The sequence below is a fragment of the Lampris incognitus genome, chromosome 3, assembly GCF_029633865.1.
Source record: "Lampris incognitus isolate fLamInc1 chromosome 3, fLamInc1.hap2, whole genome shotgun sequence".
Taxonomy (NCBI): Eukaryota; Metazoa; Chordata; class Actinopteri; order Lampriformes; family Lampridae; genus Lampris; species Lampris incognitus.
In genome coordinates this window covers 55,842,085-55,858,440 of record NC_079213.1, presented here as the reverse complement: position 1 = coordinate 55,858,440, position 16,356 = coordinate 55,842,085, and the positions used below count along the sequence as shown (strand labels likewise).

At 48.4% G+C, this 16,356-nt stretch overlaps 1 protein-coding gene across 1 annotated transcript in view; it reads right to left on the bottom strand.

Moving 5' to 3' along the window:
• The window catches only part of ptprfa (protein tyrosine phosphatase receptor type Fa), a 360,408-nt gene that overhangs the window by 60,147 nt on the left and 283,905 nt on the right, over nt 1-16,356 (bottom strand). Inside the window, exons 19-20 of the mRNA XM_056277009.1 lie at nt 11,184-11,347; nt 4,729-4,841 (exon numbers count right to left, since the gene is read on the bottom strand). Of these exons, the coding sequence (XP_056132984.1) occupies nt 4,729-4,841; nt 11,184-11,347 (277 nt within the window). The remainder of the gene's footprint in view (nt 1-4,728; nt 4,842-11,183; nt 11,348-16,356) is intronic.

Sequence of the window (16,356 nt, the reverse complement as noted above, 5' to 3'; positions counted from 1 at the left end):
GGAAGAAACAGAGGGTGGTCTGACAGGGCGCAGAAGCAGTGTAGGCTAAGCTAACTGCTAGCCCATGCAGACCAGCAGTTCCGACAGCCATCCTGGGTGGCGTTCGTTCTCTTGGACCGTGATTTATTTTTTTAGTTTGGATATGTGTGTTAGTCTAGATATGTGTGTTAGTTTAGAAATATGTGTGTTAGTTTAGATATATGTGTTAGTCTAGATATATGTGTTAGTTTAGATATGTGTGTTAGTTTAGATATATGTGTTAGTCTAGATATGTGTGTTAGTTTAGATATGTGTGTTAGTTTAGATATATGTGTTAGTCTAGATATCCGTGTTAGTTTAGATATGTGTGTTAGTTTAGATATGTGTGTGTTAGTTTAGATATGTGTGTTAGTTTAGATATGTGTGTTAGTATGTGTGTTCTTGAAGTTCTTGTAGTTTTATTTATCTATTTATTCATAACAACATATGCTTTTATTGTAGTCATACACAAATTCCCAACCACATTTTATTCAGCTGAATTGAATGAGCAGAACATTTAATCTGAGAACAGCCTTGGTTAGCATCACTGCCAGGAAACCCTCAGCACTGGACCCAGAGCCAGTCAAACCCTCAGGACTGGCCCCAGAGAGAGTCAAACCCTCAGCAGTGGCCCCAGAGTGAGTCAAACCCTCAGCACTGGCCCCAGAGCAAGTCAAAACCTTCAGCACTGGCCCCAGAACGAGTCAAAACCCTCAGCACTTTTCCCAGAGTGAGTCAAACCCTCAGCACTGGCCCCACAACTAGCCAAACCCTTAGCACTGGCCCCACAACTAGTCAAACCCTCAGCACTGCCCCAGAGAGAGTCAAACCCTCAGCACTGGCCCCAGAGCGAGCCAAACCCTCAGCACTGGCCCCAGAAGAGTCAAACTCTCAGCAGTGGCCCTAGAACTAGTCAAACCCTCAGCACTGGCCCTAGAACAAGTCAAACCCTCAGCACTGGCCCCAGAACGAGTCAAACCCTCAGCACTGGCCCCACAGCTAGTCAAACCCTCAGCAGTGGCCCCAGAACGAGTCAGACCCTCAGCACTGGCCCCAGAACGAGTCAGGTGTGGACCTGTTGTATAGTTGTGAATGTTTAGTTTAAGCTGTTCATGACTGCATGGATTTTCCTTCAACATGATGACATGGAGAGTCAGAGAGAAGCAAATAGAGCGGGAGGAAGACGTGATGATGGACTGAGCTGAGGGTCTGTGTGTGTCCACATGTGCAGGGTCACATTATAATGGCTGCATGGTAGAAAGAGAGAGGGCAGGAGCAGACACGGGGATGGGGCTGATGTTAATCACACACAAGAGGACTGAAAACTAACTTGGAGTATTTGGGGAACCGAGGACACTGGAACCTGTGAGAAAAATATGGGATGTGACAATTATCAAACAGGTCAGTTAGAATAAGAGACAAAAAAAACAAAACAGGGACATTGATGGAAAAGAGAGAACTGTATGCTTTAAAAGAAAGAAAAAAAAATAGAGAGAGAGAGAGAGAGAGAGAGAGAGAGAGAGAGAGAGAGAGAGAGAGAGAGAGAGAGAGAGAGAGAGAGAGAGAGAGAGAGAGAGAGAGAGAGAGAGAGAGAGAGAGAGAGGGGGAGGATGTAATAGTCTGTCGGGACTCATTTGTTTTAACATGTGGGCAGAGTTTGAATCCCAAAAGCGTCTCAGCATCATTAGCTGTACAGTCAAGTGGTCTGTCTCCTATCACAGAACCGACTGAAAAGGACAATTCTGAACTCTCATTTACACCTACCTTACCTTACTCACTAAACACAGTGACCCCTGCCCGACATCTGTCCTACCACTGACTTATGTCCTACCGCTGACATCTGATCTATCGCTGACTTCTGTCCTACTACTGACATCTGCCCTACCACTGACATCTGTCCTACTGCTGACATCTCCTACTGCTGACTTATGTCCTACTGCTGACATCTGTCCCATCGTTCTGACATCTGTCCTACTGCTGACACCTGTACCACCACTGACACCTGTCCCACCGCTGGCATTTGTCCCACCGCTGACACTTGTCCCACCGCTGACACTTCTACCACTGACATCTGTTCTACTGTTGACACCTGTCTTATCACTGACATCTGTCCAACCGCTGACATCTGTCCTACTGCTGACATCCGTCCGACCGCTGACATCTGTCCTACTGCTGACATGTACTACTACTGGCATCTGTCCTACCGCTGACATCTGTCCTACTGCTGACATCTGTCCCACCGCTGACGCCTGTCCCACCGTTGACATCTGTCCTACCACTGACATCTGTCCTACCGCTGACATCTGTCCCACCGCTGACATCTGTCCTACCACTGACATCTGTCCTACCGGTGAGCTGGAGACTCTTACTCGCTGTGTAAGACTGCTGTGAGTAAATGGTTCTGACTGATCTTCACAGATGGTTGTGGGGACATTTGTGACCTATGATGTCTCTGAGTGGGACTCTGAGAGACGATGACCTGCTGTTAGCTTGTCACCTCCTTCCAGACAGGAATCGGCACATACAGGACAACTGGATCCATCCTAATTATCAAAAAAACCTGATGAACAGGATGTATGCAGCTCCAGCAGCTTTTAGTGATAAAAGCGTGCCCATTTTGGATCACGGCAACAACAAACTTCCTGTCCTTTCTTCATCCTCTACTGTGACGACTACCAGCACTGTGGAGATCTTTATTTTGTGATTTTGATTTTGAGATACTTTATTGATGCCCTTTGGGAAACTCCTCTCTGCATCTAACCCATCCTAGCTGTGCAGCGAGGAGCAGTGGGCAGCTGCCGTGCAGCACCCGGGGACCAACTCCTGTTGGTCTTGCCATGCCTCGGTCAGGGTCACAGACAGGAGTACTAACCCAGACATATACAAACCTTAATGTGCATGTCTTTTTTTTTTTTTGGATGGTGGGGGAAACCAGAGCACCCGGAGAAACCCACCACCGACATGGGAGAACACGTAAACTCCACACAGAGGACGACCCAGGACGACCCCCAAGGTTGGACAACCCCGGGGCTAAAACCGGGGACCTTCTTGCTGTGAGGTGACAGCGCTAACCGCTTCACCACTAATTCATCACAGATCTACTGACACGGTCCCTTGTGAAGTGTTCATGTGTGACAACGCCAGGAAGGGACTCTAACAAGGCTTATATCAACATATCAGGTAAAGATGACACTTGTCCAACCCTGCGGAACTGGATCTGGACATCACTATTGCCCCTTTTCCACTGCATGCTACTGGCTCAACTCAACTCTACTCTATTTGACTGTACTCGCTTTACATTTTGGGATTCTGTTTTCCGCTGCAGATCTCATCCCCTCACGGCAAGGCCCCGCTGGTCATTTGTGGGCGTGTTGACTCGTTTTTTAAGATTGTATTTGTATTTATATTTGATCTTATTTTATTTATTTATAGTGGTATTTTCATGTCACCTTTTAGTATCGGCTCAGCTCACTGGGAACCTCGACAGAGGTGGTACCAAAAAAAAAGCTGGTACCAGGTACTGTCCCTACCTTCTGCCCAATGGAAAACCACAAATAGTGAGTAGAGTAGAGTAGAGTAGAGTAGAGTAGAGTAGAGTAGAGTAGAGTAGAGTAGAGATGAGTAGAGTAGAGTAGAGTAGAGATGAGATGAGCTGAGCCAGTACCATGCAGTGGAGAAGTCTTCCTGCAGGAACAACAGTACTGAGGTGTGTGGTGGTGTATGATGTGTGTGTGGTGGTGTATGATGTGTGTGTGGTGGTGTATGATGTGTGTGTGGTGTATGATGTGTGTGGTGGTGTATGATGTGTGTGTGGTGTATGATGTGTGCGTGGTTTTGGTTGGGGATGTGCTCCAGCGTGTGTGTGTGTGTGTGTGTGTGTGTGTGTGTGTGTGTGTGTGTGTGTGTGTGTGTGATTTTGGTTGGGGATGTGCTCCAGTGTGTGTGTGTGTGTGTGTGTGTGTGTGTGTGGTTTTGGTTGGGGATGTGCTCCAGTGTGTGTGTGTGTGTGTGTGTGTGTGTGGTTTTGGTTGGGGATGTGCTCCAGTGTGTGTGTGTGTGTGTGTGTGTGGTTTTGGTTGGGGATGTGCTCCAGTGTGTGTGTGTGTGTGTGTGTGTGTGGTTTTGGTTGGGGATATGCTCCAGTGTGTGTGTGTGTGTGTGTGTGTGGTTTTGGTTGGGGATGTGCTCCAGTGTGTGTGTGTGTGTGTGGTTTTGGTTGGGGATGTGCTCCAGTGTGTGTCTGTGTGTGTGTGTGTGTGTGTGTGTGGTTTTGGTTGGGGATGTGCTCCAGTGTGTGTGTGTGTGTGTGTGTGTGTGTGGTTTTGGTTGGGGATGTCCTCCAGTGTGTGTGTGTGTGGTTTTGGTTGGGGATGTGCTCCAGTTTGTGTGTGTGTGTGTGGTTTTGATTGGGGATGTGCTCCAGCGTGTGTGTGTGTGCGGTTTTGGTTGGGGATGTGCTCCAGTGCGTGTGTGTGTGTGGTTTTGGTTGGGGCTGTGCTCCAGCGTGTGTGTGTGTGTGTGTGTGTGTGTAGTTTTGGTTGGGGATGTGCTCCAGCGTGTGTGTGTGTGTGTGTAGTTTTGGTTGGGGATGTGCTCCAGCGTGTGTGTGTGTGTGTGTGTGTGTAGTTTTGGTTGGGGATGTGCTCCAGTGTGTGTGTGTTCGTATGTGTGTGTGTGTGAGTGTGTGTGTGTGTGTGTGTGCGTCCATGCCTTGTGTCTGGTTGTTGAGTCGTCTCATCTCCACGGGGTCTGAGGAGTGGGCCAGCAGGGAGTCCTTCACCCCGGCCATGTGCTCGTCCTTCGCCGAGGGAGACGCTCGTTTCCTGAGGGGAGGACCAGCTGGTATGAATGACACCAAGTCATGTGAAAACTTCCTGAAGTACACACACACACACACACAGACACACACACACACACAAAAAAAATTATAACTGGAGGCCTGTCCAGGGTGTCTCCCTGCCTGCCGCCCAATGACGGCTGGGATAGGCTCCAGCATCCCTGTGACCCTGAAAGCAGGATAAGCGGTTTGGATAATGGATGAATGGATGGATGGATGGATGGATAATAATAATAATAGAAACAACAATAATAATAATAACAATAATAATAAATGATGATGATGATAATAACAATAAATAATGATAATATTAATAACTACTACTACTAATAATAAATACTAATGAATAATAATATAATAATACAAAATATTAATGAATAATAATAATAAATACATAAATAAATCAATAATAAAATGGCAGATATGCATGATGTTTCGAGCTGCACAGTAAAGTTGACCTGCGTGTGGTTTTGGTTAGGTCATGTGCTGGGGGCCATTTTGGCATTACAACAACAAGCATAACACTGTACACTACCATCTCTCTCAGTAGGACACTGTCCCACTCTCATATGTATTCATATGTATTCAATACATATGACAAGGGAGACACTGTCCCACTCTCATATGTATTCAATACATATGACAGTAGGACACTGTCCCACTCTCATATGTATTCATATGTATTTAATACATATGACAAGGGGGACACTGTCCCACTCTCATATGTATTTAATACATATGGACACTGTCCCCCTGAACAGCTAGCAGGTGGATTTCTTGAAGGTATTATGTGATAAGAAAAAAAAGATTTTTTTTAAGTTTATTCATCCAACTTGCTCCAAAGCAAATTAATGACAAAAAACTAAGTTTTAAATGAGATGTTTGACTTGGTTTAGTGCCACACAAGTCAGGACATTCAAATGAGCCGTCTCAAAGCCAACATCAGTCTCCACACTGTCGGGTACTTCCAGTACTCTGTGTCTTATGTTCGGCTGTTGTACAGGCCTGCAGCTGCATGCTGGCATGTGTCCTGCATGTGTCCTGCAGGCCTGCAGCCGCATGCTGGCATGTGTCCTGCATGTGTCCTGCAGGCCTGCAGCCGCATGTGTCCTGAATGTGTCCTGCAGGTCCTGAGACACCACCAGGCTTGATGATGCTCACATGACAACCTGTGTTCCATGCTACCATGTGTGTAATTTGAAAGTGAATCAGTATTTGAACGTTACACCATCTTACAGGGTGCTGCCCTGTCATGGGGGGAATTCATTTAACGGGACACGCCCACTTAAGTGGCTCTCCTGCTGCATGGAAAGTTGTGGACCTCGAGTATCAACCTCTGTGTGGAAACAAACAGGGTGATGAGTTAGTGAAGCAAAATGCTGTTAACCTGGAGGCTCATTACACCGGGTCAGAGGTGGACTCATGTGGCGGCTGCTCTCAGTCCTGCCAAATACCAAATTACTTCATCCATCCATCCATCATTCCATCCATCCATTCATCCATAATCCAAACCGCTTATCCTGCTCTCAGGGTCACAGTGATGCTGGAGCCTATCCCAGCAGCCATTGGGTGGCAGGGAGACACCCTGGACAGGCCATCACAGGGCCCGCCCACACACACACACACACACACACACACACACACCTAGGGACAATCTAGCACGGCCGAGTCATCTGACCTACATGTCTTTGGACTGTGGGAGGAAACCCGAGCACCCGGAGGAAACCCACACAGACACAGGGAGAACATGCAAACTCCACACAGAGGACGACCCGGGACGACCCCCAAGGCTGGACTACCCCGGGGCTCGAACCCAGGACCTCCTTGCTGTGAGGCGACCGTGGCAACCACTGCACCACCGTGCCGCCCAAAATGGCAGATATCACAGTTCTTTTACTGTTTGCCTGAAGGGAACATGACCTCCAACTGCAGCTTGTGTTGATGTTAAACATGCTGTTGTGTAAATGTGAGGGGTTATGGGTACTGATGAGACAGGAAGTAGAAGTACTCCATGAGGAAGCTCTTGTCAACTCATCTCTCCTAGTTAGCTGGCTTTACACAAGACATGCTCGCTCGCACAAACACATGCAATGACGCATACATGCACAGAATCAACAATGCATCCACCCACCCATCCACACACACACACACACACACCCACGACTACTAAGTACTGTGAGTGTGCTGTGATGCTGACAGTGAATCAGACATAATGATAATCTGTCACTTCACATCCCGTAGGTCAGAAAACACGGCTCTGACCCAAAACACACCCTCCACCGTGGAGCTGGTGTTAAGAAACGCTTCTGCAGCTACACAACGACGGCGGGAGGAAAGGAGCGGTGCAGAACAGGGAGGAGTACCAACCTTTCTTGTTTGCTGTGTCCACGGAGCAGGAAGGCGGAGGAGGAAGAAGAGTGACAGAAGAGGAGGAAGAAGAGTGACAGAAAGGCTTGAGTCACCATCTATCAGCAGCAGGGATATCACAGTGTAGCGACAAACAGGAAGCACATCAATTCAACACATTACTCCTCCCTCTCACCTTTCCCCCTCACCCTCTTCCTCCCTCAATTTTACTTTCCTTATTCCCCCTCTTTGTACTCTGCTTCTACTTTCCAGCTTTTCCCCCTCGTCAGTAAGATTGCTATTGGCAGCATGTTTAGCGATGAATGACGCCATAAGCGCTAACTTGACGTTAGCAAAACGTTAGCAAGTCAGCTAGCATGGACATTATAACCGCTATGTGGCATTACACCTTGCTTTTGTTAATAGTCCTTCTCACGACAGCTTATGGAAGGAGATGCTTATTGTTACAGGGAAGTAATGTCTTATAATTACAGAGCAGCGCGAGGAGGTCGCTTAAAACCTCACTATAGGTCATAATTAGCTGCTTTTATGACCTACAGGGTGGTTTTTGGGCGGAGGACAGTCTCTTTCATCCTGTGGTGTGGCTTTATTCAGATGCCATTGTTGACATGGTGTCATATATGTGAGGCACCTTTGTCATTGCGTCCATGCAAGAAAGAATTTGAGTTTCTAGACTTCAACCATCTCTCAACCATCTGTCAACCACTGACCTGTAAAAACCAACTTTTGTGATTTTTGTATTGTTTTCTATAAGAAGGTCAGTCAGCGTTTGAGCACTCTTTACCCAATGCAGAGACCTCACCTCTTTTCAGAGCCTTGCACCATGAGCACTCTACATTTACTGAAGTGCACAGCTCATCAATGCCACCTCTAGTTCAGCAGTCCAATAAGACTGATAAAGGGTTGGGACTAAAGGCGGAAATGGACGCCCAATTCCCTGTCACCACACTTGCAGTTTTGGACTTGAACACTGCAACACCTATGTGACATGTTTCTGCAAAGCCCTCAAGTCCACACCTGCAACCAGTGTGCACTGAAAAAAAGCCAAACAACTGGGACAACCTCTGATGATGTCACATGCTGACTGCCTGAAAGTAGTGCAGACCGTGGAAATGAACCTGCAGACAGGCTCAACATAATAATATCAGTGATGGCTGTCACGCTTTTCAGAGTAATTTTCAACATCCGGTGTGGGTTTCACAAGTCAGGATTGCTGTGACTTGTCCATCGGGGAAACCAAACACATGCTGGCCAAGAGGGTGGCACAAAACAGGAGAGCTACACATCAGGCCAGGACTACACAGTCTACACCACCTACAGACCAGGACTCCACAATCTACACCATCTACAGGCCAGGACTCCACAGTCTACACCATCTACAGGCCAGGACTCCACAGTCTGCACCATCTACAGACCAGTGGCCACTCTTTCAAGGATGAGGATGTGCACATCCTTGATAGGGAGGAACGCTAGTTTGAACGGGGATGCAAAGAGGCCATCTATGTGAAGAGGGAACGACCATCCCTGAACTGAGGAGTGGGGGGGGGGTTCTAAGGGTACATCTGTCACCGTCTTACAATGCTGTGGTTGCAAATATTCCTCAATCCTCTGTTAATAGTATACATGACCACTGTAACTCTAGTTAATAGTCACACCATATTTGCAAGTGGTCGTTGGTTTGGGTCGTTATGCCACTGTATTGTTTATAAGGGCAGGGGTACCTGCAGTCACTGTATTGTTTATAAGGGCAGGGGTACCTGCAGTCACTGTATTGTTTATAAGGGCGGGGGTACCTGCAGTCACTGTATTGTTTATAAGGGGGGGGGGTACCTGCAGTCACTGTATTGTTTATAAGGGCAGGGGTACCTGCAGTCACTGTATTGTTTATAAGGGTGGGGGTATCTGTAGTCACTGTATTGTTTATAAGGGTGGGGGTACCTGCAGTCACTGTATTGTTTATAAGGATGGGGTACCTGCAGTCACTGTATTGTTTATAAGGGTGGGGACACCTGCAGTCACTGTATTGTTTATAAGGGTGGGGGTACCTGCAGTCACTATTGTTTATAAGGGTGGGGGTAACTGCAGTTAGTTGAGACTGAAGAGGTCACTAATACCCCTTTCACACTGGCCAAAACACCCACTAATGTCCGCCTTTGGGCAACGTAAAAAGGCGGATGTTAGCGGGGGTTTTGGCAGTGTGAAAGGGATATTAGATGATGATGGAACGTTTCTCTCTATAAACGTTGTGTCCAGATGGACTGAAAAGTCCACACTCTCCCACCATGCAATCACAAGGTGGTTTGTTTGGTCATCCATATCAGAGAGCGGCTACAGCTCGGTGCTCTCGCTGTCCACTTCACAAAAGTACAATACATCTATGCTCATGAAAAGAAAAGGAAGAGAAATGCAACAAGTGTTTGACCTGAACAGTCCTGTATGTGTGCTGTCTGGGGTCAGAGGGATTTTGACACAGCTTTGTTGCTCTACCCAAACTATTTTGTGATTTTTCTTTATTTATGGAACATTGAATTTAACATTAGGACCAAAATAGCAAAAACCCAAGTCTACAAACTGGAAGTAAATCTGAAAGCTCGGACAGACGGGAGCTTCAAAAGAAGAGAATAAGAGACAGCGTGAAAGAGAAATAAAGACAAAACATGCAGTCCCAGCTCGGCAGTGTACTAGTTGAGAGGTCTTCATTATTAGAAGATGACATATGGACGCCAGGCCAGTCAGCACCTCCAGATGTCTGGCCTCAGCACAGCCCTGGCCAGCCAGGCAGAAGATCATGGCCCAACTGCCAGCTGAGAAGAGATGGCTGCAGGGCACCCAACCATGTACTTCTCCCATATGTTGAGCAACACCCCTTCCCTCAGGCTCACCCAACATCAGGGTTTGGCATAACTGAGGAATTCATTCACTCCTCAACATCTTGTTTTTTGTAAAATGTTCCACTTTCCAAAAGATGAAGTTCAACTACTGCTATGTGTTGTCTTATCAATGCTACAGTGTAGCTGCACTTCTTGTTTTGGCCTTCAACAATGACAGAAGACACAAGATGCATTCTTTTCTCTCATCTCATCTCAGCCGCTTCTCTGGGGTCGGGTCGCGGTGGCAGCAAGCTAAGTAGGGCACTCCAGACGTCCCTCTCCCCCGCAACACCCTCCAGCTCCTCCCGGGGGATCCCAAGACGTTCTCAGGCCAGATTGGACATGTAGGCCCTCCAGCGAGTTCTGGGTCTCCTCCCAGTTGGACGTGCCTGGAAAACCTCCAAAGGAAGGCGTCCAGGAGGCATCCTGATCAGATGCCCGAACCACCTCAGCTGGCTCCTTTCGATGCGGAGGAGCAGCGGCTCTACTCCGAGCTCCCTCCGGATGTCCGAGTTCCTCACCCTATCTCTAAGGCTGAGCCCAGACACCCTTCGGAGGAAACTCATTTCAGCCGCTTGTATCCGCCATCTCACCCTTTCGGTCACTACCCAAAGCTCATCACCATAGGTGAGGGTTGGAACGAAGACTGGCTGGTAAATTGAGAGCTTTGCCTCCCGGCTCAGCTCCTTCTTCGCCACAACGGTCCGGTACAACGTCCGCATTACTGCTGATGCTGCACCAACCCATCTGTCAATCTTCCGCTCCATCCCACCCTCACTTATGAACAAGAACCAAGATACTTGAACTCCTTCACTCCTTCACGACCCAATTGTAAAAAGCTAATCAAATTGTCATAAGCACATTTCTGTTCTCATGAGGTGAATGCATAGAGCCTAACGATGATGGTGAACACATTCACATCCAGAGCACTGATAGGTTGTTAATTGTTTTTTTTAATCATTATTCGCATGTAAAATTTTACAGCACTACCTGATCCTAGGAACGGCAGCCTATAACATTTAATGAAAATCAGTAATACCAAGGCTGTTTTCCTTGTCAACACCATCCAAACACTTTTCAATCCCACTCACCTCTTAAAGAGCAAAATAGCAATGACGATGATGATGATGAGGACCACAGCCAACACTGGACCCATGACCCAAAGCATCTCTGGGTCTTCGGTGTGCTGAGCCATGCCGCTGTGGAATTTAACGATGATGGGGTCTGAGTATGGACTGGCCGCAAACATCCTTTGCTACACAACAGAGAAAGTACATGACCACAATCAGTGACCCACACTGGAGAAACGGAACCACAACACCTTTCTTCCATGCTTGCTTTGTGTTATGAATAGTGTAATGAAAATTAGTATTTCTTTTTTTCTTTGGGACCCCCCCCCCTTTTATTTTCTCCCCAATTAGATTTGGCCAATTACCCACATGCCTCCTCCTACCACCTGCCTCCGCCAATACATGTGGAGTCACCAGCCGCTTCTTTTCACCTGACAATGAAGAGTTTCACTAGGGGGACGTAGCGCATGGGAGGATCACGCTATCCCCCTAGTTCCTCCTCCCCCCTGAACAGGTGCCCCGACCGACCACAGGAGGCGTTAGTGCAGCGACCAGGACACATACCCACATCCAGCTTCCCAGCCGCAGACACAGCCAATTGTGTCTGTAGGGACGCCCGACCAAGCCGGATGTAACACGGGGATTCGAACCGGTGATCCCCGTGTTGGTGGGCAACGGAATAGACCGCTACGCTACCCGGACGCTGCAAAAGTAGCATTTCTTTAGCTTCATTTGAGATTATGAGTATTTGGCTGCTGTTATCAGATTGTGCAAGAGAATGGTGAATGTTGTGAGACTAAAACACGACCCCTGTGATGTCACCAGTTTCACTTCGACGCCTGCAAAACTAAAATCAGTCAGATTACATGCATCTAGGGTCCTACAGGTGGGGTGCTCTGAATCCCCAGCGCAGCATCCAGCACTGACAAGCGGGGATGCGTGAAGGAAGACTCCTGACAGCTTTTATTATGACACATCTGGCCAAGCAAGAGGGAGGTAAAAGATGCTAAAAGGAGAGGGGGGCAGAAGGAAAAGGCCAGTGTGCAAAAACAAAAAGAGGCAACAGGGAGAAGAGAGCGCTAGAAAGAGAGGATTTGAGAGTGAGATGGAGGAAGGTTGGAAAGGTGATAGATGTGCAAGTAAGAGAGAGGGAGGGAGGGGGTAGGTGTAAATGGGAGTGGGTGTAAATGGGAGTAAAGAGGAAGAGCGCTGCACAGTGTAGATGGGTGGAGGAGGAGCACACGGCGCTTCATGAGGAGTCCCTGAGTGGACAGCTGGCAGAAGCACAGGGGAGGATATGCATCAGCGGCCTTCGAGGATGAATCCAATAATATCAATGATTCCACCACGCCCTTCCGGAAGGCCGGGGAAACTCTGCGCCTCTCTCTGCTGCCTTGGCACCATCCGCCAGCCTGGAAGGACTCCTCTTCCAACAAGCACGAGGCGAGGTCAGAGTCCTGCCCGCTAGCGCTGGCGGGGGCGGTGGCAAAGAGACGCTGCATACAGTATATGGGGCTGTCTCACGGTATGGGGTGTGCCTGCCAGTGGTAACACTCTTGAGTTACGCTGGACAGGTCACACTTGGTCCTCATTTGTCTCTGCGAATATTTTTGAGTCTTTTTCTTAAAGGGAATTGTGGAATTTTTCTTGTCATTTAGCAAAAGAGATGCGATTCTTTCCCCATGCACAGGAAATGACACTCGCTACAGGGCAAGATAAAAAATGAAAGATTTTAGGATTTTTTTCTTCAGCGATGGACCACACATATTTTGCTTCAACTTCTACCACCAACAAGCCATAGTTGAGTTGAATTGTGTTGGGTATCGGAGAGTGTTGTAGCAGCTGCTGTCCTTCGGATGAGACGTTAAAACTCAGGTCCTGACTCACTGTGGTCTGACCACAAAGAGTAGGGGATAACCAGTGTCCTGGCAAAATTCCCAACCTGCCACTCTCCATTTAGCCAGCTAATCACCCCCCCCCGTGTAATTTGCTTGGTGATTTCCTCCCTGGTGGCACAGTGGTGCTGTGGTTAGCATGGTCGCCTCACAGCAAGAAGGTCCTGGGTTGGAGCCCTGGGGTAGTCCAACCTTGGGGGTTGTCCCAGATCGTCCTCTGTGTGGAGTCTGCGTGTTCTCCGCGTGTCTGTGTGGGTTTCCTCTGGGTGCTCCGGTTTCCTCCCACAGCCCAAAGACATGTAGGTGAGGTGACTCAGCCGTCCTAAATCGTCCCTAGGTGTGAATGTGTGTGTGTGTGTGTGTGTGTGTGTGTGTGTGTGTGTGTGTGTGTGTGTGTGTGTGTGTGTGTGTGTGTCAGCCTTGTGATGGCCTGGCGGCATGTCCAGGGTGTCTCCCCGCCTGCCTCCTAATGACTGCTGGGATAGGCTCCAGCATCCCGTAACCCCAGTTGGGATAAGCGGCCTGGGTAATGGATGGATATTAGAGTTGAGCCTGTCTGTAAGGGCCTGTTACTGGGGATACCAGGTTGGCACCTTCCTTCAATCATGTTTCACTGAGTTTGGCCCAAAACACCCCGAGACGTTTTAACAGTGCACCCCTGTTTCCTGGAACCACCTACCTCTACACTATCCCTAAACTTACAGCTAACATTCAGAGTCACATGAATGTCTACCTACTGGAGTACCATAACAAATTCATTTCCTTTCAAATGTATATATTTAGCTAAGTATATATTTAGCCAAATATATATTTAGCTGCCCCCCCGAATCTACCGATGTAGCGAATTTGGGGGGCAGCTCGGAAACCGCCACAGCCAGGACGCGAACCCGGGTTTCCTGCACCACGGGCGACTACGTTAACCAGTCGACTAAAGGACCCTTTCCGGAGCTGTACGGCCCCACCCAGAGCCGTACCCGAGAGAAAACACCGAGGCGGTCTGGCGGTGGCCTCGCCTAGCATTGACTGTGCAGTGTTTTTGTCTGCATCTGCATCGTCGTGTGGAGTGCGGGGAGGTGTGTCGAGGGTGTCTGGCTGGGAGAGCTTGGTCTGCTTCGTCCGATGGGCCCAGGAACCACGGCCCCTGCCTGGAGCTGTGCCCGGGGAGGAAACGCTGAGGGCAGGCTAAGCTAAGTGCTAGCCCATGCAGACCGGCACTTCCCACAGTCCTCATTGCTGGAGTTCCTTCTCTGGACAGAGGACTTTGTTTGGACTGCGTTGCAGGGTGGACTGTGTTGCAGGGTGGACTGCGTTGCAGGGTGGACTGTGTTGTTAACGGTTTGTTTTTGTTGTGTTTTGCTCTCTCCGTTTTTTATGTTTTTGGTGGTGTCGTTTTTGGGACATTTTGGATGTGTGTTTTTTGTGTTACACTGCTGTAGACTGGAAGAAACAATATTTCATTTCTTTGTGTATGCAAGTACGTCTAAGAAATGACAACAACTTGTTCCTGATTCCTGATCCTGAGATATATATCTCCACGGAGGAAACAACCACCTCAGGAGATGCGGCGCTTCAGAACAATGGGGTTCATCTGCACCCCCTCCTCAGGTGTCCTCTGTGGTACTTTCAGTAAGATGACGCAGGGTACACAGAAAGGCTGTTATTGCAGCCGAATGTTCCAGAGGAACATTTACAGCAGCTTTTGGAGTGATCAGTTTGTGTGGCGTGGCCGTGTCTGACAGAGCGCATCCTTCAGGGAGGAAGAAAACTATGCTGGCACTACATCTGCAAACTCCGGACTGCAGCCTGGACTCTGTGTGACATGCAGGTGGTTGGTGCAGGTAAGAGACCAGGTCGTAAAAAAGAGCAGTGGGCAAGAACATTTTCTTATTATCGTCCTGGTAATCTTATCCACAAAGAGGGGACAAAATCACGTATAGGGTAAGTGGAAACAGTAAGTGATTATGAAATATTCTGGCACACCTTTTATTCCACAGAATGTAAAACCCGCAACTCAGTTAGAATCCTCTTCTTGTAGACTGTTTGTCTCCACCCCATTTCTTCTTTCTTCTATTCTGAACGTTCACCAAACTTCTCCCTCTCTTCCTCCCCTCCTCTCCCTCATTCTTTGCCTCCCACTGTAGAGTTCTCATTTCCAAACACAGCGTCTAAACCATTCTTCGTCAGAGGATTGCAACATCTCACCCCCCCCCCCCATTTTCTCCCCAATTGTACTTGGCCAATTACCCCACTCTTCCAAGCCATCCTGGTCTCAGCTCCACCTTCTTTTCACCTGACAGTGAGGCATTTCGCCAGGGGGACATAGCGTGTGGGACGATGAAACTACCCCCCCCCCCCGAACAGGCGCCCCGACCGACCAGAGGAGGCGCCAGTGCAGCGACCAGGACACATACTCATGTCCGGCTTCCCACCCGCAGACACGGCCAATTGTGTCTGTAGAGACGCCTGACAAAGCTGGACGTAACACAGGGATTTGAACCAACGATCACCGTGTTGGTAGGCAATGGAAAAGACTGCCACATTACCTGGATGCCCACCTCCCCTTTTTTTTTTTCCACAGGCCCCCTCTTCCACATGTTTGATCAGCTAACCAACCAATCAGCATCGCTTCTCCAAGAGGGGGACGATCACCACAAGTGAAAAGGGAAACTCAGAGATGAGGAATGACAACGTGTATCTGGTAAGACGGGGACACCGATGAAGAACGACAACGTGTATCTGATAAGACAGGGACACATGAAGAATGACAACATGTATCTGGTAAGACGAGGACACAGACGAAGAACGACAACGTGTATCTAATAAGACGGGGACACAGATGAGGAACGACAACGTGTATCTGATAAGACGGGGACACAGATGAAGAACGACAACGTGTATCTGGTAAGACGGGGACACAGATGAAGAACGACAACATGTATCTGATAAGACGGGGACACAGATGAAGAACGACAACGTGTATCTGGTAAGACGGGGACACAGATGAAGAAAGACAACGTGTATCTGATACGACGGGGACACAGATGAAGAACGACAACGTGTATCTGATAAGACGGGGACACAGATGAAGAACGACAACGTGTATCTGATACGACGGGGACACAGCTGAGGAACGACAACGTGTATCTGATACGACGGGGACACAGATGAGGAACGACAACGTGTATCTGATAAGACGGGGACACAGATGAGGAACGACAACGTGTATCTTGTAAGACGGGGACACAGATGAGGAGCGACAACGTGTATCTGGTAAGACGGGGACACAGATGAGGAACGAC